This window comes from Pyrus communis, chromosome 7 (genome assembly GCF_041283825.1).
Source record: "Pyrus communis isolate YQ-2024b chromosome 7, ASM4128382v1, whole genome shotgun sequence".
Classification (NCBI taxonomy): domain Eukaryota; kingdom Viridiplantae; phylum Streptophyta; class Magnoliopsida; order Rosales; family Rosaceae; genus Pyrus; species Pyrus communis.
Window position 1 is genome coordinate 30963069 of NC_142571.1, and position 25199 is coordinate 30988267.

The window sequence follows — 25199 nt, forward strand, 5'->3', positions numbered from 1 at the left end:
TGAAATGCTGTTAATATTTCTTTCTTTCTTTTCTAAAAGCAGGGAATAATAATATATAATTAAGATAAAAACAAAAAAACAAAAAAGGAAAAAGGGCAAGACTTTAGTTGGGGCATATGGTTTGGCGAGCTTTAGGGGTCTCTCCAGGACTGCTCGCGACTGATTGATTTCACTTTCTTCTTCTTCCTCTTCTTTGTTTTTGTAATCTTGAAAGAGGTTTGAAGAATCAAGATTCAACAGACACCCCTAAACTGCAAAGATCAGCTTACCTTAATTGAATTCAATTTAATTGGTTTCGTCCCGTAATTACAGATTAATACGGATTATTAGTTAATTAATTCTCCGATTAATACCAGATTCCAGTGGTGTGCTGTGGTTGGAATTGGGATGGGGACAAGGTCCCAGCAGCAACCAGGCCGAGAGCGAGTAGGGCAGGACGACGACGACATGGCCGGGGGTCAGTCCGTCTCCATGAGCGGCAGCGTGGGCTCGCCCTCCAGCCGCAGCGAGCAGACCATGGCCACGCCCGTCGGCGACAACAGTTTTCTCCGACTGAACCATCCCGATGTTCACGGCGACGACGCTGGCTCCCAAGGCGCCGTTGGGTCAGTCACTTCCCTCCCTCCCTCCCTTCTCTTTCTGCTTCCGGCCTTATTAGGGCACCGAAACAAATTATTTTTATTTATTTCTGTATAATTATATATATATATATTATATTTATGTGCTCATTTTCTTGTTTGTCTAATATTATTTCTGTTGTATATGGTATATTTGCTTATTAATTTGATTTTGTTTTTCATTTGAGTCCCCTGAATCTCTGATTATATGCATGTCCACTGCATGTATTCATAGAATATGCAGCCACATTGTTTAGTTTCAGAGTCCTGACTCTCTCGTCACCGATTAGATTGGGTTAACTAGCACTCTACTTTATGCTACTACGATATGGTGACGAGAGAGCCGAAATCAGGACTCTGATGTGTGCACATGTTTGTAAAACTTTTGTTTGATAATTGACAGATTCATTTACAGCACTTGTTAAATTTCTTTTGAACAGTAGCAAGAAGAAGAAGCGAGGTCAACGCGCCGTGGCAGGTGATAAGAATGGAAGAGGACTACGCCAATTCAGCATGAAAGGTGCTTCATAGATCGCCTTCGTGTCTTATCTTATTTCCTTGTTACATTCTGTTTTTCCTTCCAAAAAGGTGGTTGAATTTAACTGCTTATGTATTGCATTAAGGGGATGGACACTGTTGTTATTTTGGTCCATGCTTATACTTCGTCTCTCTGATTGTCTGATTCTGTGTTGCTCGTGTCCAGTGTGCGAGAAAGTGGAGAGCAAAGGAAGAACGACTTATAATGAGGTTGGATGGTTTCTTCAAGTCAGTTTGTTTGTTTATGTTTATTGACCTTTTTCCGTTTTGCCCTAAGAGTGCTCACTCCTGGTCCTATGTATCAAATGGATTATGCATGATATCAGGGAGCATTTCTTTCTCCTCAGTACTTGTTTGCATGTAGAAACTAGTAGAGTTCATGCATATCTTGATCAAATGGGTTACTGAAGTGGGTTATTGTAGCATCCATCAAGGATTGGTAATTAACAAATTTGGATTCTTCTTATCAAGCAACCACTTGACATGTGTGTCTGCCTGTTTGGTGCTAAAGAAAGGTGATTTGTAGGCTAGCATTCGCAGGCTAGTGACTCTAATGTTTCTCCTCTAAATACTGAGGTGTTCCTCCTCTGATTGCTGAGGTGTTGCTTACTCCTTAGTCCTTAGACATGTGTGGATGAATGACCTTCTTGCTACAGAGGGTGGTATAATCTCAGAGGTCACTTAAATTTCAACATCATCTGAAGCCATGCTGTTTAGTGGGAGTAATGTATCAAATGCTTGCTTGGGAACAATAGCTGTTGGAGCAAAGGGGACTCATTAGGCAATGGTGTTAGCATTAAGAGAGCAGTGCAATGTGATTTAAAACTGACATAACAGAAAATAGTTTTTCGCAAGGTCCACATGTATATAAGTTCTGTTCCTTTGGCCCCCATTTATTTCTCTTTTCTCGTTAGTGTATAACATATATCTTTTATTTTGAGACAATATTTGTTCTTTTTTATTGGTAAAGAAGTTTGAGTACAATCTTAAACCTAAGAGTTTGAAGTACATTCCAGGTTGCAGATGAACTTGTAGCGGAGTTTGCTGACCCTAGCAATGCTGTTACATCCCCTGATCAGGTTTGATAACTAAGCTGATGCATCTGCAGTCTTCTGGGGAAAAACCGGAATGAACTTGCTAACTTTTTCCTGTCTTGGGTTCAAATTCATTTAGCAGCAACAAGATGATGAGAAGAACATCAGGCGAAGGGTATATGATGCCCTCAATGTTCTTATGGCAATGGATATTATATCTAAAGATAAAAAAGAAATACAATGGAAGGGTTTGCCTCGTACAAGCCTGAATGATATTGAAGAACTGAAGGTCTGATTGCATTCTATTTTTCCTCTCTTGTATATTAAGTGGTTTATTATCTGTTGACCATTGTAGACCAATTTTGAGATTATAAAACTAGTTATACATGTACTAAATGCAGACTGAGCGCATGGGATTGAGAAATAGGATCGAAAAGAAAGCTGCCTATCTACAAGAGCTGGAGGAACAAGTAATGAATAGCTATTGTCAACTATAATTACTAATGTAGTTCTGCGAAAACATGTCTGAATGATATAGTGCACTCAACCATGTAGATCAGTGTCTACACACACTAACATTCTTATCTCTTTTTATCAGTACGTGGGTCTTCAAAATCTGATACAACGGAATGAGCAATTATACCACTCTGGAGATGCGCCCAGTGGAGGTGTGGCTTTACCTTTCATTCTTGTGCAGGCAAGTTTTCTTCTCAAGGTTTCCCTTGTTTCATGACTACACATTCTTAGAAATAGTTCAGAATTTAGTACTTTTTTGACGTATGATGCATGAAAACAAAATGGTTTGGATTTGAAGAGTTGGTGTGATTTGGTTGGTTGGTTTGTGATATGTGACGTGTAACCTTCTGCTTGATACAAGATTTATTATATTTTATACCAACTATAACCGTCATATTTCAATCCCGTTCTAAAGAAGAACAAGCATATGATTAGCTTTACTTGACTAATATGCTGCCAGAAATCCTTTTATGCAAGTTTGTTGTTATCTGGTTCTTGATTACTTCTGTTGTCACACTAATAACTCGTGCACTGATTGAGCTCTTCTTTTCCTAGATGCTTTAGAAGGATCTATAAGTGTTTTTCTTTTAACTTTTACCTGGAGATATCAGAAGTGCCTTATATTATGGTCTGGCATTTGAGTTTTCCCAAGACACTGAGTTGCTTTATCATGCCTCGTACTTACTATTTATCTATTTCTTTTATCCCTAGACTCGCCCTCATGCAACTGTTGAGGTGGAAATATCAGAAGATATGCAGCTTGTGCATTTTGACTTCAATAGGTAACTTTCATTCTTATACTGTTGTAAACAGAACGACATGATAGATGTTAATATCTTGGTAGTAACATAACATCTATACATGATTGTCCGCTGTTAATGGGTCAACTCTGTCTCTGTGTAATGGCTCAATAAGAAGTATTTTCAATTGTTAAAAGGTTTTGCACTCATTATTTTTCTCATCTTTTGTTTTTGCAGCACCCCATTTGAGCTCCATGATGACAACTATGTTTTGAAGGCAATGAAGTTTTGTAATGGGCAGCAGGGTGATGATGCGACACAAAATTTAATTGTAGATGGAGGCGAAGGTTGTAGCATGTCGGACATGTATCAGCCACAAATCCCTCTTTCTTCAATGTTAAACACGCCAATTAGACCACCACCCATGTCACCACCCCTTCCCGGAATACTGAAAGCACGTGTCAAGCATGAGCACCATGGACAATAGTGTTAGCATCTGTATATTGTCGAGAGTAGTTTGCCGGAAGTGAATAGGTAATCACGCACCCTCATGATTCGCTGTTAGATATTGCCATAAGTTGGATGTAGTTTAGGTTACAAACAAGCAGATGAGTCTTGGTTGGTTTGATACTCGGGAGGATGTTGGCTGTGGGAAATGCTTCGCTTTGCTTTGCATGTCCAATATGTGCTATTGTAATTTTTATCCCATTCTTTTTTTAGTTTTACCGTCTTTAGGCCTCCGTTTCGTTGTAATAGAATTCAAAGTGGATTGTTTATGTAGTTTGAAGAGAATTGTCCACCTACGTACAAGAATAGAATCATACGATTAATTTGACAGTTTCTTCTGTACGGTGTCCTGTATTATTGTTCATCGTTTGTCTTTCAGCATTTGATTGTTGGTTTCATTCATCATATGATGGTGTCCAGATAACACGTACGACATGAACGTTCTGTGTCGCACCCACCTCTACTGACATGGGACGTGCAAAGTCATGAATCGCGAAAGTCAATAGTTTGTCACAATTAAGCGCACGACAATCGTAGTTTCCAAGACCAAATCGAACAAGTGCACAAACATCTCTTTCAAGCACATTTGCATCACTCGTATTTTGACAAATATCGTCACAATTTGCGTCAAGAATCAATACTCCACAATAATCCAGCTACTAGTTTTAGTATGCTTTTAATTCAAAGACCACTCTCACACAACAAAAAAAAGATTCTCAAAAGAGTAATTTATGGAGTTTAATGGAGTTTCGTAGACTCGATGTGAATTTAGGCGAATTCATTTCAAAACTAAGATAATATTTCGCCTCTTTACAATGCTTATGGTTTATTGGTGCTCGATACAACAATCGTCCGCTCATTTGGCAATAACACTCCACACCACAAGAACAAGTGAACCAAAATAATGTCGAAACTCTTCTTAATGAGTCGAGCATTAGATGCTAATTTTTTTTTTAGGGGGGGGGGGTGGGTTGGTTGTCCATGTACTTGGCGATCCACTACTTTCTATCTCATTTTTCCAACAACCGCATCCATATGCATTTGCTCCCTAGCATGTCAAGACAAGTAATGACATGCATCTTTTATTTGCACGTGTTCTTACCGGTAAGAACACGTTCAATATCTGAGATGAATATTTACACATCTTACCGGTAAGAACACGTGCATTATCTGGGCTGAATATTTACAAAGGTTATTTCTGTTTGTTCTCTTGCCGGTAACATCTCAATTGCATTGAAAATCCTGGGAAGGGAACGGAAGGGAACACAAGTAAATTTATTTTAATATATGCCTGTGGCATGAAGCATGAATACTTGTCAACCGCCATGAGCATTAAATTTATAAAATTAAACAAAAACCCCACCAATGATGGGGGGCAAATAATGAATAACATGATTTGTTTTGTTCATGCCCAAAATTAAAAAGCCCCAGCCAGGCTTCTCTATAATTCTCTCTCCAGGTAAACATCAAGGTCTGTCTTTTATCTCTACCTAGTTTACTACCCTAACCTAATAGAATCAAAACTGCCTCCCCCATAATTTATAAAATAACTTACTGGACACGCTATCACACTACACGCTACCTTTATCTCCAGCTGCAAATTTTCTTCTCTGTTGATGCTCAGCAACCTTGTAGTCTACAACTTCACGAAATAGGCTTGGATCAAGCCTGCAATCCTTACTCCCATAAACCGCAGCTTGGATGCTTGCCATTAGTTTCGCTATTTCTCTCCCAGAGAACCCTTCAGTCTTTGCCGCTGCTTCTCTGACCATATCATCTGTCAACCCCTTCATCTCTATCTTCTCTGGTTGTTTCTTAAACAAATTACGGAACCAACCAGATCTGCTTGATGAACCAGCCTGAGCAATGTACTTGTCCAGATACAATTTCAGCAGCTTAAAGCGTTCCTCTTCCCCAGGCAAAGGGAATTCAAGCACTTCATCAATACGATCAGCGACAGCTGAATCCAGATCAGCAGGACGGTTTGTGGCAAGGGCAAGGACTATGTCCTTGGATTGGTCACCAGTGCGGAACAGGAGAGCGTTGAGTGCACTTCTTTGAGCTTCACTCATATAGGTTTTGTTCCGCCTGCAAGTTTTGTTAAACACATTGAACCCTCTCAGGTGAGTTTTCAATCGATCAGCCAGAGAGTGCAAGTTCACTTCTCCGAGACTACAACGAAATTAAAACACCATTTTCATGCCTGTTAATTGAATGACTTACTCGCACAAAAATGCATCAGCTTCATCAATGAAAAGTAGCAGACCCTGCCGTGACTTTTTGGCCCAATCAAATAACTCATGTATCTTGGTAACAGCCCTTGGTCCAAGTGGAGCAACATCCCCTCCCGTCATCAATGCGTAGTCTAATCCCTAAAGACAATTTGAATCAAGCTTAGACAAATATGAGAAGGAAGATTATGCAAGAGGATGAAGGATGAAAACAAAACAAAAGCTGGCAGATCAAAATCATATGAGTATGAATGGAGTTGTCATGGAACAAATTACTGAAACTTTCCATTCAAGATACGGACTCTGAAGCAAAAGTCAAAACATAAAAACTACGTTGAAATAATATAAAAACACATTAAAATCATAAACACAGTTCTAGAAGTTTTATTATAGTTAATGGCAAGTAACCACTTTCCTAAATAACCGCACGTCCAGGAGTGCTCACTATTGTCTAGCAGAAGAAGCAACAAAATGGAAATTAAAACTAATACTGCTTTAAAGATAGGGTCAGATATCATACAGATTTCCGAGCCATCTCTCTAGCAGCCATTGTTTTCCCAGTTCCTGGAGGACCATAGAAGAGCATGTTTCTGAACGGTGCTTGATGGGATTTTGTATTCGCAGTTGCCTTAGCCAAGTGTTCGATTCTTTTCTGAAGAGAAGGGTGTAAAACAACATCACCAAAGGCCTTCCCATTTTGTATTTGACCCTTTCTTCCACCGAGAGATAGGGCACTTATAGAATGTGAGAATAATCCTGACCAAGGGTATTTCCCTTTAGATGACTCTCTGATCAAAGATGGCTGTCCCAATATTCTATCCACGTAGCTCCATATCACCCTTGAACCTTCTCTGCATTGGATAAATGAGACGTGCATAAGAAAACGGCAGGGTACATAAGTTATTTCACGAAGGTAGACTCTTAACCTGCTATGACTTTAACTGCAAGTCTATCTCTGTGAATCAAATATCAATCCAGAAAAGAAGAACAAAACGAAAAATAAACTAAGTTTCAGAAGTTAACAATTCATGGGCATTCACTAAGGGAATAACTGATCTAGAGTTTCATGTCCGAGTTGGTCCCAGGGGGGAGAGAGAGAGAGAGAGAGAGAGAGAGAGAGAGAGTCAAATGCCAACACAGTTTTTTTTTTTCCTTTCTCCACATGGAAAACATACAAAAATTGCTAAGCAAATTAAGAGGATGAACCAGGAGTATAGAAAGAAAAAAATAGATCCCTAGCTTTCAAAGGAAAGGCCACACATAGGTAAAGGGAAAATGCAGTATTTCAAATATTGGTTTAAAATATCAACACAGACCTTGTTGTGTAAACACCTGCAGCTAGAGCTGTAACTCCCCCAACAGCAACAACTAGTTTATTCTGATCTGTCAGAATCGCTTTCAAGCCACCTGCAAAAAAATAGCTATTTCTGCATCAACAGTTTTTTCAGAAATAACATGAACTTTTCCTAGTTCAAACTTCAAATGATTATACGATGGCAAATAGAAGAGCCGCTGAGCTGCCCCTTTTTAGTTTGAAGAAGAATCATCCTTCTTTGTACAAGATATAGGAATAGGTAATGACTATGGAAAGTACCTCCAATATGATCAAAGGTGGTATTTATGGCAGAAACCCATTTCTCTTTCTCAGCTTTTGCTTTCTCTAACAGCAGGTCCCTTTTTATTTCTGCGGTTAGCTTTGCTTCAAGGGCTCTCCCTTCTGCATCTGCCAAAGCCTTCGCCAAGAAATTTTTACGATCTAGGTCCGACTGCTCCTTTGCAGTCCGTCGACGATCCTCTTGGATATCAGCTTCTATTTGTCGACGAGTTTGCTCCAGCCTACTTGCTGATTCTTCTTGCCATTTTACCATCTCTTGGTTCCTCTCTCTTGCCAATCTATTTTCATTCTGCATTAACATCAACGAATTAAATCTAGAATTGAATTTCGTATTCTCCAAAAGCTTCCGCGTGAAATCCCAAAAAAATTGTTCCAAGTCAGCTTGCCTCCATCCTCTTCTTTGCCAATTCATCCTGATACCTAGCCATTTGGGAATTTGTTTGGGCTTGAAACTGAGCTAGCTTTTTCTGCTCCTCGTAGATGGCCTTCTTCGTATCCTGTCATGAAGTAGAGGACTTCAGAAAAACTGGTGCCAGCAAAATCACATCGGGAATTTACAAACTTGTAGGAGTGTCATTAATCCAAAAAAGCCTAATGGGGGTAATAAGTAGAACATCCTGCCGCTTCAGTTTGGGCTTTCAATGCAGCATACTCCGCAGCCTTTGCGTTCAACTCAGCCTGCCTTGTCTCTTCATGCTTCACCGTAGCTCCGATGACCTATGCAGTGGCAAAAGAGCAACCATTAAAGAAAACATCAATTCACGGAAAACCATCAAAATAGAAGGGCTGCTTGATGAAATTTCTAACACATACCTTCACTTCTCTCTAAGCACAAACATGAAACATGGATAAATAATAAGACGAAATAAATGGCATACTCCATAAGTGCATTCCCAACTTCTGAATTTAGACATGAACCATCAAATATTAAATTGCTATAAAGTAACTAAATAACAAACAGAGCCCGTCAATAAAGCAGAAGATCAAATCCCAAAATCCCAGTTAAAAAAAACAGATGAAAAATAATTCCTGAAAAAGATGCAAAGAAAAGGCCCTGAATTTGCAACCTCTTTGGCACTAGAAGATTTGGCGATTTTGTCCAACAACTTAGCAGCGCGCTCCAGAGGCTCAGGATCGAAGCCAGCGGCAGATGTCCTGGGTTGATCATTGCGAACCTTGGGTGGGGGAGGGGGCTTGGCAGCACCTCCGGTCGGGGAGGTCGAAGGCGGCGGAACTGACGGCGCAGATTGGAGCGTAGAAGAAGGGGAGGAGGGTTGTTGGGAAGCATTGGAAGGAGAAGAAGAGAAGGGAGAGAAGTTGAAAGGGCCGTCGGCATAAGCACAGTTGGAGTTGGTCTTGGACAAGGAGGTGGAGGCGGAGGCTGCCACGGCGGTGATAAGCCCTAATGTGTATGTGGGCTTGGCCATATTTGCAATTCCTTTTGGGGGTTTTAGTGAAAAGCAAAACCCTTTGGAATTAATTGGATTTATGGAAGGGAAAAAAGTGGGAGGAGGGTTTTAGAGAGGTTTAATTAATTTATGTTTGTTGGGAGAAAAATGTTTTTCTTGATGACCAAGGAAATCTAATATTCTCTCTCACATCGAATGGGGATGAACGCCTTCCTCGTTTTTCTGGCAAAGAATACAAGGCGGCAGACGGCGGGTTGAGACGTTTTCAGTTGAGTGTTTTTGTAGGGTTTGTGTAACTTTCGCGCTTCTAAAATATTTTATGCGTGCGGGAATATTATTCATTTTTTTTATAATTAAATAATAGTCCAAATAGATTATAAGAATTCGGTCTTCATTGGTATTTGCTTTTTGCTCGTCCACTATGTTTTTTTTTTCTTTTTAGCTCTTCCTCTGCCTGGTCGAGCTATCTAAGATCGATGGTGCATCCGGTAAGCTCTTTCAGTATTCATCTTCGAAGGCCGGTCAGATACTTCAATCTTTCGTTCATATTCCATCTAAGCTCTCAACATTTTTGTTATAACATAAGTTCAACATAAATTTTTTAACTCATTTTATTAAGCTACACCCTTTTCTTAAAATAAAATAAAAAATGACAAAAATTTTGGCCGGCCATACCCGGCTTAACCAAAAAAAAAATTATAAAACAAATTTTCTTTTATAACAGTCATCCTTAAAACTTTCTTAAAACATTGTATGTAGGTTAGTACCAATATCGTGATGTTTCTTATTCATCAACAAATTTGATATGATATGATATGATGGATACCAAACTTGATATAGTGTTTCAAAGAATTACACGTATGATTGATCGAGCCCTGTTTTCACCATCAAATGGGAAAAATAATAACATTATGATACAGTACATGCTAATTAAGATGGTTCATCAAAATTAGGGCAGCGGTGGGGTTGCGGTGGCAAGCTTGGCTCTCAGGTCTTTTCTCAAGATCTTTCCAGACGCAGACTTTGGAATTGCACGGACAAAGTGCACCTTGTGCAGTCTCTTGTAAAACACCACCTGCATGCAGTTTCATTCATTCAATTTCACTATTCCAGACAAATTAATTATTATCAATTCCATTGCAAATATATATATATATATTTTTTTTTTTGTATGATGTACCTGTTTTGCTATAAATTCTTTTACAGCCTCTTCAGTAAGTTCAAGACCATCAGACCGAACCACAAATGCAACGGGAACCTCACCAGCAGCAGCATCTTTTTGCCTGCTCGTTAATTGCAATCATTCATAACACAAATACGTTATGCTTCGATCAAGGTTTTGCCAGCATTTTTAGTGATTAATTAATGGGATTAACTAGACATTGTTTGTGTAAAAATACTTACGGAACAACGGCCGCATCTGCAATTGATGGGTGGCTTATAAGGAGGGACTCCAGCTCAGCTGGTGGCACCTGTAAAACAGGATTTTATATATATATATGTACGTCGTTCATTCGCGAATGATTGCATAAAAGCTCGAATTTATTTTATTTTATTTAATTGAAAGATTAATGCTATATATATATATCAAGCTTCTTAATTAAGTCATCATTAACGAAAATTAAATTATAATAACATGCATACTTGGAAGCCCTTGAATTTGATGAGCTCCTTGACTCTGTCAACGATGAAAACCTCATCGTCATCATCCACATAACCCACGTCACCAGTGTGAAGCCAGCCCTCCGTGTCTATGGTGGTTGCCGTAGCCGCAACGTCATTCAAATATCCTGGTAGGGTACGCATCGTACGTAATATATGGTTAATTATTTAGAAGAAATTAATCAGAAAGAACAGAGATCAATAAGTAATTAATTAACACAGAATAATATTTAGGATAGGTAGTTAATTATACCTTTCATAATTTGAGAGCCACGGATGCAAATCTCGCCTGGTTGGTTATAGCCAAGTGACAGACCAGTTTCAGGGTCAAGGACCTTGAGCTCTGCATTTCGGACCACCGTCCCACACGAACCTGACTTGGATGGCATCGGTTCCTTTGCGAATGCCATGCACATTGACAGCACCGGCCCTGCCTCCGTCATCCCATAACCCTACATTCATTTCATTCACAGTAATTAATTAGTTAACCATGTTGTTAACACTTAATAGCTTCAACTAATTACGATTTACATGCACATAACTCAGTTAATATAACTGGTAAGCAGATTCTAATTAGTCCTTGAAATTGTTAAACGATCAAACATTAGCTATTAAGTTTTGGTCCAATAAAATAGGGTTTACAAGAGTGGTCTTTAATTCCCTTGATCATCGCTATCCACGAGTGTGATTCCATGCATGCATCCATACATCCGAGGCCCCAATCTATTAGCTAGGGTTAGGGATAAGCAAAATACTCATGGGTTTGGGTAACCGCAGTTACCCGTCTATTTAAGATTCACGGTTACGGTTATAGGTAACCGTTTAGACGAACAAACGATTATGGGTATAACTGTTTATGTGTGAAATTTAAATGGACGGTTATGAGTATTACCCGTAGTTATAACGGGTATCCATCAATTATGGTTATTACCCGCGGTTATAACGGTTATTCATTTACCCATTTAATTTAATATATGTAAAATTAAAATAAAATAAAATAAAAACCCTAAAATTTTAATCTGTTGCTGAACTCTTTGCCCCGACTAAAGTGTCTCTTCCATGCAAATCTATACAGCTCAAATGGTTCTTGGCGACTGCAAAGGACACTCGTACTCTTCCATGAATTCATGATGCTTAAAACTTAGCAGGCCATTTTGAAGCCAAACATCCTGCGCCGAAGCACCAAACCTTGCGGAGTTCTTTGCATGGATGGAACTTCCCCGCCACTTTGCAAAGGCATCACATACAACAGTTAAAATTTAAAATATGTTTGTAAACTATTATTTTAATTATTGGAATTATATGAGGACTTAAATGATTAAAATAGGGAAATGCATGCTAAAATATACCTATAACGGTGTTTAATTGTCAAAAAACGAAAATTATGACAAATTTTTCTTTTGTAATTTTCAAGTTGTTAAAAAAAATATGTAGACGGGTGAAAAATAGGGGTAAATGGGTAAAAAAAAGGGTAAATGGGTTCAAAAATGGGTGAACGGGTAAATGGTTATGGTTAAGTGGGTAAACGGTTATGGTTAAATGGGTAAACAGTTATGGTTAAATAGGTTCACGGTTATAGGTATAGTTAACCGTTTATAAACGGTTATAGGTACGAGTATAACCGTTTATGCAATTAGGGTATGCACATAAACGATTATGGGTAAATAACCGCAATTACCCGTCTACCATAACCATTGTCCATTCCTAATTGGGTCCCCGTCTTCAACTATCTTATTTGTTATTGCTTGCTTTTGTGGCTGCTATTGTAACACGTACATCCATATCATAACTTTTTTTGGGATACAACAATTCTATCGAAACTATAGAGAACTAAAAATATAATTTAAAAAGACAAATTTCCAAGCCATTAGCCCCATGCATTCATTCAACTAATAACCCGTAATCCAATAAGGTGATCCTAACATTTCATAGAACAAAATTTGAAGGGAATTAGCTAAGTTTGAGGCTATGGAGCGGCCAATTTGGGGGTGCACGAGAGAGAGCGTGTGTGTGTGTAGATATATATGCCATGTGGGTGAGGATTAAATTAAGAGTAATATTATAGAGACTAAATTTGTAGACAAAATTTATAAATTAAATGACATAAAAGTTGTTTATTGGATTATTACTTAGACGTTGATAAACGTACTCATTTTCTATTGTTGACACATTATTTAGTTTACAAATTTTATCTACAACTTTGTCTCCCTAGTATTACTCTTAAATTAATTAATTTGAAAAAATTATTAGGAACACGTAAGTTTGTTTCTCGACACACACTCTAACGACTTAACAAAACAGCCACGTAAGTTTGTTTCTCTGGTGGCAGATTGTTTGTGTACACATATCACGTAAATTGACTGACCAGCATATCAACAACAACAAATGTTCCCAACGGTCATTCTTCTCTACCCTACGACAACACTTTCGTACTGCTCTACCCTACTACTACCAAAGAAATGTTAGATTTACAATTCATACGGTCAACGCGGGAGTTATTGAGCTAGACAATATTTAATGTTGTCTTGAGGGGGCGGTACTACGTACGGCTATGAAAGTCATCCGATCCGATTTAGATTTGTAATAATATTCAGTGATTTTGTCTGAATCGACGGTGCTAATTTAACTAGCATGAATGAAATGAATGTGAGATGATTGACTGAAGAATCCATTGAGAAACGAAACAAGTCATGTGTACACTTGTACTAACCTGACCCAACACTGCCTGAGGGACTCGGCTCTTGAGCGCCTCCTCCAGCTCCTTCCCCAGGGGCGCCGCTCCCGACAACACCACCCTAATAGAGCTCAGGTCGAACTCCGCCACCATTGGGTTCTTCGCCAGCGCTATAACCAGCGGCGGCACCACCGCTGCCACCGACACTCGGTACCGCTGAATCAGCTCCAGAAGCGTACCTATCTCAAACTTGTGCATCAGCAGAACTCCGGCCCCTGCTCGCAGCGAGCACAGCAGCACGCTGTTCAACGAAAATATGTGAAACAACGGCAGCACGCACAATACGACGTCGTCCTCCTTCAAGTAGAGGTTTGGATTCTCTCCGTCCACCTGCTGGGCCACGCTGGTGACCAAGCTCTTGTGTGTTAGAATGACTCCCTTGGGGAGCCCCGTGGTCCCCGAAGAGAACGGTAGGGCCACCGGGTCCTCCGCGTCGATCACCACGTCCGGAAGCTCCTTCTCGTTGGCCTCGGAGAGGACGGAGAAATGCAAGCAATTCTCCGGAGGATCGTCAATCGTGACGACCTTAAAGTCTTCGCCGAGTTTTGGATATTTATTCTGGTCGGCACGGTCGGCGGAGGAGGGATCTTCTCGGAGCTTATCGACGTACTGGGATTGAGTGATGATGAGTTTGGCATTAGCGGCCTTGACCTGCTTGAAAATCTCGGCAGTGGTGTAGAAGGGGTTGGCGGTGGTGGTAACGGCGCCGATCAGGGAAGCGCCCATAAAAGCGAAGACGAACTCTGCGCAGTTTTGAAGGAGGATCATGATGACGTCGCCTTTTTGGATGCCGAGGTTGGAGAGGCCGGCGCCGGTCTTCTGAGAAATGAGGTGGGTCTCGGAGAAAGAGTATGATTTTCCGGTGGAGCCCACGATCAAGCAAGGCCTGTCGGAGAACTCGGGGAGGTTCTGGAAGCAGTAGGTGTGGAGAGGGAGGTGGTTGGGGATGGGTATGTCTGGTAGTTTTGATCTGAATACATGGTTAATGGTGGCGGTAGCGGTGGTGGAATCAATAATATTGTTGGTGCAGGCGGGGGGTTGCAATTGGGTTAGGTTTTGTTGGGAGGTAGAATTAATCAGAGGAGGCATGAGATTGGTAGATGTGTCTGCCGGCTTTTGGGTTTCAACGGAATTAGAAGCAATGGAGATCATGGTGACTGTTGCTTCTTTGTGTGTGATATATCGACCAATAAACAGATTGAAATATACAGAAAAATAAGAATTATTGGAGAAAGAGGAGGCTTGATATAATATAGCAGGCTAGCAGAAATGAATCAAATGGTGATCAGAGAGAAGAGAGAGAGAGTAGCTACGTGCGCGTTGTTGTTGTTGCTCACAAAAAGTGGAGTTTGTGAGAAGTAATAAATACAAGGAGATGGGCCGGGTAAGATGGAGTAGGTAGGTATGAACAAGGGCTGCTCTCTGTGTGTGTGAGAGAGAGAGCAGCTACGTGTGCGTCGTTGTTGTTGTTGATCAGAAAAAAGGAGGAGAGGCCAGATGGGGTGAGGAGGAGGTAGGTAGGAACAAGGGTTGCTGTGTGTGTTAGAGAGAGAGAGAGAGAGAGGGGTGTTGAGTTTTGGCAGATGGGGTTGAATATGTAGTTTGTGGGGGTTGAGGGGTAAAAAGGGTTAGGAGGAGAAGCATGCCTTACCACACGTGCAATCATCAACCCACCAAGCCTTCATACTGTCGTATTCATATATTATACGTAACCAATTTATCATGTGTGACAGTACCATCAACAAAGCCGAGTTTGTTTTTGACACCCAATAAGATCTTCATGGCACGGAGCCAGGTAATATAATTATGCCCGTTCAGGGGTTTCGAGACTAACATCATCGATGGTGATCTGAATGATCTGAATGGTGGATAAACAATGGATTGGAAGTGTCAGCCTTGGCATCACAATTGCTTCCGTTCAAAAGCTCGTCTTTAGACATGGCAATGGTCGACAAAAAAAAAAAAAAAAAGGCTACTTTGAAACAACAAAAGGGAGTAGCGCCAAAAGAACAAGGGTTTTAACTTAAGTCTGATACCATATAAAATAGTAGTAATGCTATTCATATTAGGTGGCATCTGATATGGACTGCCACATCATTTGAAAAATTTGCAAAACCTAACATATCATTTGAAAAATTTGCAAAACCTAAGGAAATGAAAGAGAAAGACTCTTCGTGTACCACAATTATCATTTAATTAACTAGTTTTTCTTAATTATTAGTTTATTAGATAATTAACTAAATTAAAAATCCGATTAATTCAAATCATGTAGTTGTCCACATTAAATGACACCTAAGATGGTACGAAAATGTGGTACAAAACATGTTATACCACAATCATCATTTAATTAATTAGTTTTTCTTAATTATTAGTTTATTAGATAATGAACTATATTAAAAAATCTGATTAATTCAAATGATGTAGTTATCCACATTAAATGACACCAAAAATGGTATGAAAATGTAATACAAAACATGTTATAAATAGTAGTGCTCATAAAATAGCGGACAAAGCATGTTTTGCAAAAGTGAGTTTTCTTCTATTGATAAGAAGACTTTTATACAAAGAGGTTCTCTTGACAAACAAGTACAATCTAGCCTACATTATCGATATTCAAAAGGAATATAAATTTATACAATTCAATTGCAAATTTGTCTCCTATAATAAGCCAAAATATCAAGAGTGATATCGTTGACTTGTCAATAGCTGTTACTTAGTCCCTATCCTTCAACATTGACCTTTCAATATTAGACATTATTATTCCAGTTTCTCTTTAAAAATTTTAATTTGCTTATATAGCATGTTTTGAACTTTCAACTTATGTTATTGTTTATTTATTTATTTATTTTTATATTTTATTTAAACAAACGATATTATCTACAATAAAAGAAGAATGTGAACTAAGCCTCATAATGTGTTATAATGGGATTGCCATAATAATGTGGTTCAATTTTATCTTTGGCGAGAATCGAACCTAAGACATTTCACTTACAAGTGAAAAAAAATACCACTAGACCGTAATCCTAAATGGCATGTCATTGTCTTTTAAACCATCGATTTTGTCAATTATTTTGTTAAGTTAGAGTTGTTTGCATAATAATATTATATACAAGGACTCCAACCATATTCCTTATTTGTCTAACAAAGCCCGCTCAGATTTTCGAGGAGTGGCCGAGCGCCACCATCATCTCTGTCTCTCGTCCCGACGGCGGCAAAACTAGCCCCTCACCACCACCTCCTCACCCAACCCATCTCCCTCAACTAATCCTCGATACATGACCCGGATCCCAACCAGATTCCCGATTCAAATTCTCCATCCACAAATCTTTTGAACCTTCCTCCACCTGCTTTGAGGACTGGGACGAAGGCGAGATCGAAGGCCCCTTGAGGACCCATCAAGTCCGACGACCTGTAATTCCATATTTTTAATTTTTAAAGTTTTTTTTTTTAAAATTTTTTATACCAGATTGAAGTTATGGTTAGGGATCGGAGGGAGGGGTGGGAGAGCTCCGTGTGGACTGCAGAGGAGAGAAGGGAGGGAAAAGGAGGGGAATGGGTGGGTGTGTGGGGAGGATGGGTGCAGGTAAGAGAAGGAGGGAGAATGAGGGAGGGGGTCAGGAGGGATAGAGGGGATGAACGCCAAAATTTTTTTTTAATATCCACGTGGAACCTTATTGACACGTGGCATCTAGTCATTGTTCACATAGACGCCACGTCACAGTTAACAGGAGACTTAACAACTAACGGATGTATGAGACTGTCCCAAAATTTACACTTTAGATATGACTCTGGGACGAAAAAAACTTGATGTACTAAATGTTGAAAAACCATAAAACTTCAGGATAGTAAACAGAGTTTAACCCTTAAAAAAAAAAAAGTCATGAAATAATTAACAATTGAGGAGATAACTGAAAGTAACATAAGATAAAGTAAAACAAAGTCCAAAGTCGACCAGGCATGGCTAGAGCGTTCCCTTATGATTAAGGCATAATTAGTCTGATTAAGACATAATGAGTATATCTAGTATTTTACCAAAAGAAATGAAAATTCAACAAGCTGCCTGCCTTCCCCACCTCCAACTAATTGATTATTACGTAAAGCCCCTCCCTCTACCTCCACCCCCAAGAACTGACCTTCTCAGGCAATTATACAATTTCAAGTACCCAACGGTCTTCTTATTCCCTAGTTTTTGTTGTTGAAAACCAAATAGCTACTCTTCTTCCTGCATATGCCTACATACGAACAAGGCATGCATTAAAACGAGAAACTATCTTAAGGTAGGTACCACATGGATGTCTAACAACATGAGGGAACTGTTGCTCCATTTCACTTTCAAGATTTTTCTTTCACGTTCCATGTGAATTTTACTTCAAAAAGAAAGGGGATTGGACTATACTATGGGATGTGTCGGTCACTACCTAAACTCAACACAAAGATAACAAGTCCTCGTCATGTAACCTCTTACTTACATGTCAAAAGAAAAACCATTGGGTCGTAGTATTAGATAGTAAATTTTACTTACACTAGAAGGAGAAATTTTTTATTGTGACGGAAATATGGATGATACACCATGTGTTTTATATAAGTGGTGAAAATTTTTACTTTTTAAGTTATTAACTTTTAAACACACATATTTCATTGTTTGTATAATGACACATGATGTACCACTTCATGTGCCGGTCATACTGAAAAATATATCCACCAGAAGGAATACCTTTTTAATAGGTCATAGTAATCCTCAATATGAGGATTCTATCATTTTTTCCGTGTATATTCTAAATAAGTAGGCAAGTCATTAATAGTTTGATTTATGGTGCTAAACAAATGAATTATAAAATGATGCTATTTGGACCCCGCTTAGTGACCACCTTTACGAATGCTAACCACATCTTTAATACAAAGGGGTCACACATAAATGGACATAGTCCACCTCTATTTAGGAAACACTTCCAAATGTTAAAAAAAAATTGAATTCTGAATAAATGTACTACATATTTTCAAAAGCAATCTTAAATAAGTCTTTATATCCTCCATAACCATATTATTTAACATGAGAATCAACGGAGCACTACTGTCTAATAATATTTACAATAAAAAAAAAAAAGCACCTCGCAAAACTTGTTCTTATCATTAAGGGCACTTTTTATTATTATTAAGGACATTTTTATTTAATCAAAATTTCATGAGTGACTCCTTTTTTGTTCTTTGTCTCAAAGTAAAAAAAATGTTGATACAAAATTTTATCCGAGTGTTTTTCGATAAGAAAGGTTTTGGATGAGAAACTATTTAATGGTTCTCACTAGTTTTATCATCGAAAAGCCCACCAAAAATGGATTAAAATAACTCTCCAGTCCACGTCAAGCCCATCACCTCCTTGGCCCATCTTTTGGGCTGCTTCTCTCTCTCCCCCTCTATCCTCCGTCTTTCTTTTCTTTTTCGTTAAACCCCATTCGGCATCCTTAAACCCTATTTGAGCTCCGACACATTTAGCGGTTTTAGACTCACTCTCTCTCTCTTTCTCTGCAACCGTTGAGAGCGGAGCTCCACCTATTCTCTCATGGCGTCTCTACCTCTGAAGAAGAACTACCGGTGCGTGCCATCTCTGCAGCAGTTCTACTCCGGCGGTCCCTTCGCCGTCTCATCCGACGGCTCATTCATCGCCTGCAAGTGCGGTGAATCCATTAAGATCGTGGATTCATCGAACGCCTCGATTCGGTCTACCATTGAAGGCGACTCAGATGAAGTTACCGCGTTGGCCCTCAGCCCCGACAACAGGCTGCTCTTCTCCGCCGGTCACAGTCGCCAAATTAGGATTTGGGACCTCTCCACCTTGAAGTGCGTGCGTTCTTGGAAGGTAATTTCCTAATCAATTCAAATCAAATCAAATGCTTCTCTTTGGCTGCTGATTAATTAGTTACTATTACTAAAATGAAAAATTATTGAGTACGGCATTTTCGGTTTCGGATTAGGGTCATGAGGGGCCAGTTATGGGAATGTCTTGTCACCCGTCTGGTGGATTGCTTGCGACTGCTGGAGCTGATAGGAAGGTTCTTGTTTGGGATGTTGATGGCAGCTTTTGCACTCATTACTTTAAGGGCCACAAAGGGGTCGTTTCTAGTGTTCTCTTCCATCCTGATCCTACTCAACAACTTGTAAGCTCAATATCCACATAGATCTTACCTGTTGTTTCCAACTTTATGTTTCCAGATGAAGTGGGTTGAAACTACTTCTTTTGTACATTTGTAACGACTCATCATGCTGATCCCTATTTTACTAGCTTTTCTCCGCAAGCGATGATACAAATGTGCATGTTTGGGACCTATTAACCAAGAAGTGCGTTGCGACACTTAATGCGCATAACTCAACAGTAACTTCTATGGCACTGTCTGAAGACGGATGGACTTTGCTCACAGCTGGAAGAGATAAGGTAAGGCCTGAACTAATCTTGGGTTCACTCAATACTTTAGTGCTAATTTTCTGTTACATGCGCATGCATCTGTGTGCCTCAGTTTACGCTTTTATTTTTTCATTCAGTACCACCTAGTATTCTCTTTGTTTGTTCTGAGCCTTAGTCTTTGTAATAGTGGTGGCTAAGTTTGATCTGAGTGTGCGCCAATTTAATATTGTGACTGGGGTTGATTTGGGTCATGAATGAGTAGATCATGGATAGTGAAGGGTTTCAGTGGCCAACCTTAACCAGATTTTCTATATTGAGTATTGACATAAGAATATGCTTTTGTCTAATTATTTTTTTGTTATGCGCTCCTGAATTTTTTTTTGTCAACATATTTTCTCAAATGCCTACTTACTCTGTCTCACTGGAAAGCTCACTGAGCATTATTTGTCCTTCTGTGTACTTTCCAATGCTGTTGATATGTTAACAGGATATTGATTGCTGAATGGTTTTAGGTTGTAATCTTGTGGGACCTTCATGACTATAGCTGCATGAAGACTGTAACAACATATGAGGTTCTTGAAGCTGTGTGTGCAATCCATTCTGGAACTCCATTATCATCCTATTTGGGTTCCTGCAAGAAGCCTTGTGGGAAGAAAAGTGGATTACCTGAAATTTGCTTTATAACAGTTGGTGACCGTGGGATTGTACGGATTTGGAATTCTGAAGGGTAAATCCTAAGAGCGTTCTTATACTATTTCGTTTGAATTAATTTTGGTTATAAGTAATTTTCCTTGTGCATTAAATAATTGTGATTTTGATTTTTGAATGAATGGTTGTTTTATTTTGAGTTTGTTTACTGGTGCTCTATTTATTTTGACAGTGCAGTTTGCCTGTATGAGCAAAAGTCCTCAGATGTTACTCTATCTTCAGATGTGGATCAATTAAATAGGGGTTTCACCGCAGCTGTCATGCTTCCTTCAGATAAAGGGTTTCTTTGTGTGACTGCTGATCAGGAGTTCCTTTTATATTCCCCAATTAAGTTGCCAGAGGGGACGCTGGAATTTGAATTGAGCAAAAGACTTGTAGGTTACAACGATGAGATTGTGGATATGAAGTTTGTCGGAGATGAGGAACAATATCTTGCTGTTGCCACAAATCTTGAACAGGTAAATGTACTGGATTCATATCTATCTTAAGTTGTGCATATTGGTGGCTTTCTAGTAGAATTGGTTTCTACTAAATATGTAAGTTTCTTCGTTGTTATCTTAAAACCTGTGAACTGAAATTTTGGTGAAAATTGGTTTTGACATTAAAATCTTCTATAAGAGGCCCTTTTTCAATCTGTATACCATTATGTATTTCCACCATGTATGTTCGCAAAAATCCTTGCTTGACTGATGAGGATTTAGAGTTGGTGCGTGCAAATCTTCTTTTATGAATATTCTGATATAGATGATCACATTCCTTGTTTTTAGTGTGTTTTGTAGCTGAATATCCATCTGTTCATTTCCAGTTGTCTTTTATTTGGGAATTATTGTTGTTGACATTGTTCGCAAGTGTACATTTTTGTTGTTTTCCTGGTGACCTGGTCCTATCTATTTGAAGTTGGGCGAAGTTACCATGTGTGTGCATGCTTGAAGTATATGTGTGATTAAGAAATATGTGTTATATATTTGGTTATTGATGTATTATTTAATCTGGAAACATGCAGGTACGAGTATATGACATTGCATCCATGTCATGTTCGTACGTATTGGCAGGTCATACCGGAATTGTTCTATGCCTTGACACCTGTGTATCAAGTTGTGGAAAACCACTTATTGTGACTGGAAGCAAAGACAACACTGTAAGTTTCAGTTTCTGTTCTTCTCATAGGGCAGTCATATAGATTTCATGAACTCTATTAGAGACGACAGCTGTGTGAAAACACTTCACTTCATTCTCGCCCCTCCCCTGCGAATCTCTCTCTTTCTCTATATTGCCGTGTTAATAAGTGGTTTGTTCACATTTCTTACTACATTATCTGTAGGTTCGGTTGTGGGATTCAGCAAGCAAATGTTGCCTTGGTCTTGGCATAGGTCATATGGGAGGTATTGGAGCTATTGCTTTCTCAAAAAAGCGGAAAGACTTCTTCGTTAGTGGTAGTAGGTGAGCACTTATGCAGCTCATCCTTTTACCAGCATTCTGTCTTACAGTTTGTTTACAATTGTAACCTAAGCTATCATTGGAGTTACTGGTGATGCTTTAAATAGTTGAAAGATTACCCTATTGGTTGCAACCTCAAGGAGGATACTTCTACTGAGCTCTATTAGGTGCTTAAAATGACCCACATCATTTCTTTTTCAGTGATCGTACCCTCAAGGTGTGGAGTTTGGATGGTCTTCCAGACAATGCGGAAAAACCAGTGAATCTGAAAGCAAAGGCCGGTGTAGCGGCCCACGATAAGGATATTAATTCAGTAGCTGTTGCACCAAATGATAGTTTAGTTTGTAGCGGCTCACAGGTTTGTAAGCTTTGAGGCACTGCTTCTTTGTTCTATCATTTTTATCATATTTCTATTTATAGTTGATGTTTCTTTGGAAGAAAGGAAGATCCTAAATACGCTGAATGACACTACCTTATTAAACTTTCTGGGTTTTCATTGATCAGGATCGCACTGCTTGTGTATGGAGGCTTCCGGATCTTGTACCAGTTGTTGTACTTAAGGGTCATAAAAGGGGAGTTTGGTCTGTAGAGTTCTCTCCAGTTGATCAATGTGTTATAACGGCTTCTGGTGATAAAACAATAAAGATATGGTCCATATCTGATGGTTCATGCTTGAAAACATTTGAAGGGCATACATCAAGTGTATTAAGAGCATCATTTCTTACTCGTGGAACCCAATTTATTTCTTCAGGTAATGAGGCTTAGTTCCCACTTTGGTTCTTCTCACACCCTTGAAACTCTGATTATATACACATTGACTATGTTATCATTTTCAGGTGCTGATGGGTTGGTAAAACTGTGGATGGTCAAAACTGATGAATGCATTGCTACATATGATCAGCATGATGACAAGGTGCAGAAAATATGTATCTCAAGTTACTTGTCACTAGAATGCATATTATAGGCTACGTCATTAGATATATTCATATATTACAAGATGTTAAAGGTTATAGGTTAGAAGTTAGGAATTTGAAATTCTCGTTATTGTCAATCATTTACACATGACCGTCATGTTGTAGTCACATCTATAGAATGCTCTAATCAGTTCATTGAAAGTTCTCTACAAGATTGGAAAATACACGGGAAAACATGTGAGATTCATGTAGTAGTCAAATTCTGATCATCCACATGTAGTGGTCAAGTTGTAGATTGGACCTTTGGATTATAGCAACTAAATAGGTTGGCTGAGATATCTTGATGTTGGTCTTCTTCCTTTCTTCCCCACCAAGTAGTTTTTTGCTTTCCTTGTCATTGACAGGATTTACCCTACAGGTTTATGCCTTGGCTGTCGGAAAAAAGACAGAAATGCTTGCAACTGGCAGCAGCGATACTGTCATCAATATGTGGTATGATTGTACTGCTTCCGATAAAGAGGAAGCTTTTCGTAGGGAGGTGAGTTATCACATTGCTTTTATTTTTGGTGTATAAAGGTAATACGGTTTCATCAAATGCAAAATGTTAAAAATTGAACGGATTCATCTCTAAGCCCATTGATATTATATTTAACTGAATTTCATTAATAAGTCAGGTAAGGTTATTGAAAGATTTGGTCAAAAGATTTATAGTTATATTGATAGGTGAAGTCTTAAGATATTAAATGTGGATAAATATTCCTCCTAGGCAACCCGCACGGCACCAGATTATCAATTTGTATTTTCTTTATCTAGTTATGTCAAATTCACTTGATGGATATAATGGAAATTTTCATGATTATACAGGAGGAAGGTGTTTTAAAGAATCAAGAACTAGAAAATGCTGTATTAGATGCTGACTTTTCTAAAGCAATTCAAGTCGCATTTGAGCTTCGCAGGCCTCATAAGCTTTACCAGTGCTTTTCTGAAATCTGGAGGTTTGCTTTTATCTTCTCTTTATGTTATTTTTTTTTTCACTTGATGGTTGTCTTGTAAACTTTGAGAATGTAATCTATTCAAAGTGTCTGCAGGAAGAGAGAAACTGAAAAGCAGATGGAGAAAGCCCTTCTTGCCCTCGGCGAGGAAGAGATGAGGCTACTATTTGAATATGTTCGAGAATGGAATACAAAGCCAAAGCTCTGTCATGTTGCACACTTTGTGCTTTTCAAAGTTTTCAACATCCTCAGTCCAACAAAGATTAATGAGGTAGTTGTCTTTGCTATACATACCTTTGAGCCCGCGTCTTACAAAGAAAAGCATAGCGCTCTATAGATAGCTCAAGGCTTGACAGTGATTTTTGGTTTTGTCAGATAAAAGGCATTGGGGAAATCCTTGAAGGTCTCCTCTCGTATTCTCAGAGGCATTTTAGCAGAATGGACAGGCACGAAACAAACACGTATTTGGTGAACTACACTCTGACTGGAATGTCAGTCATTGAACCAGAGACAGATACAATAGTATTGCAGGACAAGTCGTTGATGCACTCTGCTGCGGACGATGAGAATGGGACGTTAATAAACGTACCTGAAGATGAGGAGCGAAAGACCTCTGAGCGGTTGAAAGAAACAGCAGCGACGAAAAAACGGAAGTCAAAGAAATCGAAAGATGGATCCAGTAAGAAAGTTAAGGCATAGCAGACATTTGCAAGTTTTGGTCCTTGTAATGTATGTTATGGCATCTTGCAACATGAACGTACTCCATTTCGGTCATTTCGAGTTAGCATTATTATTTGACACTAAAAAATAGGTTTTATGATATTCTCTTGTAAACATTTTCTGAACGGATCAAAAATTGCGGATAAAAAAAACTCATTAATGACATGATTATAATTGCGATAATGGCATAATTCGTTACAAGTCAAATTTTGAGCAAAATTCAACTGTTGGACACATGAATCATGTCCTACAGTGGTGCGATTATTGCAAGAAATTAGATTTTATGTTGGATTTTTGTTGAAATTTGCAAATTCGACTAAAAATCGTAGGTTATAACTCACAGTTTATGAGAAAAATGATTGCAAGAAAATAGATTTTATGTCGACTTTTTATTGAAATTTGCAAAACCGACTAAAAATCGTAAGTTGT

The 25199-nt window shown here is 38.9% G+C and overlaps 4 protein-coding genes across 5 annotated transcripts; 2 read left to right on the forward strand and 2 right to left on the reverse strand.

Annotated features, from left to right (window-relative positions):
- Positions 1-41: 41 nt before the first annotated feature.
- On the forward strand, positions 42-4281 carry LOC137734062 (transcription factor-like protein DPB). 2 transcript variants are annotated; one of them, XM_068473320.2, is made up of 9 exons: positions 42-605; positions 1058-1137; positions 1321-1364; positions 2171-2233; positions 2328-2477; positions 2590-2658; positions 2787-2885; positions 3416-3486; positions 3682-4281. In XM_068473320.2, the coding sequence occupies exons 1-9, from the start codon at positions 388-390 to the stop codon at positions 3929-3931; spliced, it is 1044 nt and encodes a 347-aa protein (XP_068329421.2). In that variant the 5' UTR covers positions 42-387; the 3' UTR covers positions 3932-4281. The 2 variants fall into 2 exon arrangements, with proteins under 2 accessions (XP_068329421.2, XP_068329422.2); XM_068473321.2 differs by having other exon boundaries at positions 2331-2477.
- A 980-nt stretch (positions 4282-5261) lies between these two features.
- Positions 5262-9533, reverse strand: LOC137734732 (uncharacterized). Its single transcript, XM_088697146.1, has 8 exons — positions 8865-9533; positions 8419-8514; positions 8184-8294; positions 7777-8086; positions 7499-7589; positions 6703-7033; positions 6175-6323; positions 5262-6039 (listed from the first exon to the last, which is right to left on the reverse strand). Exons 1-8 carry the CDS (start codon positions 9222-9224, stop codon positions 5523-5525), a joined length of 1965 nt encoding a protein of 654 aa, XP_088553272.1. The 5' UTR covers positions 9225-9533; the 3' UTR covers positions 5262-5522.
- A 433-nt stretch (positions 9534-9966) lies between these two features.
- On the reverse strand, positions 9967-15197 carry LOC137733766 (4-coumarate--CoA ligase 2). Its single transcript, XM_068472947.2, has 6 exons — positions 13579-15197; positions 11122-11320; positions 10851-10996; positions 10611-10678; positions 10387-10489; positions 9967-10281 (listed from the first exon to the last, which is right to left on the reverse strand). The coding sequence occupies exons 1-6, from the start codon at positions 14752-14754 to the stop codon at positions 10156-10158; spliced, it is 1818 nt and encodes a 605-aa protein (XP_068329048.1). The 5' UTR covers positions 14755-15197; the 3' UTR covers positions 9967-10155.
- A 3837-nt stretch (positions 15198-19034) lies between these two features.
- Positions 19035-24953, forward strand: LOC137734711 (protein TORMOZ EMBRYO DEFECTIVE). The gene is made up of 14 exons (XM_068473975.2): positions 19035-19456; positions 19572-19754; positions 19880-20029; positions 20512-20726; positions 20880-21165; positions 21711-21845; positions 22029-22147; positions 22346-22502; positions 22649-22895; positions 22981-23057; positions 23477-23596; positions 23923-24053; positions 24147-24321; positions 24426-24953. The coding sequence occupies exons 1-14, from the start codon at positions 19160-19162 to the stop codon at positions 24747-24749; spliced, it is 2616 nt and encodes an 871-aa protein (XP_068330076.2). The 5' UTR covers positions 19035-19159; the 3' UTR covers positions 24750-24953.
- Positions 24954-25199: the final 246 nt, after the last annotated feature.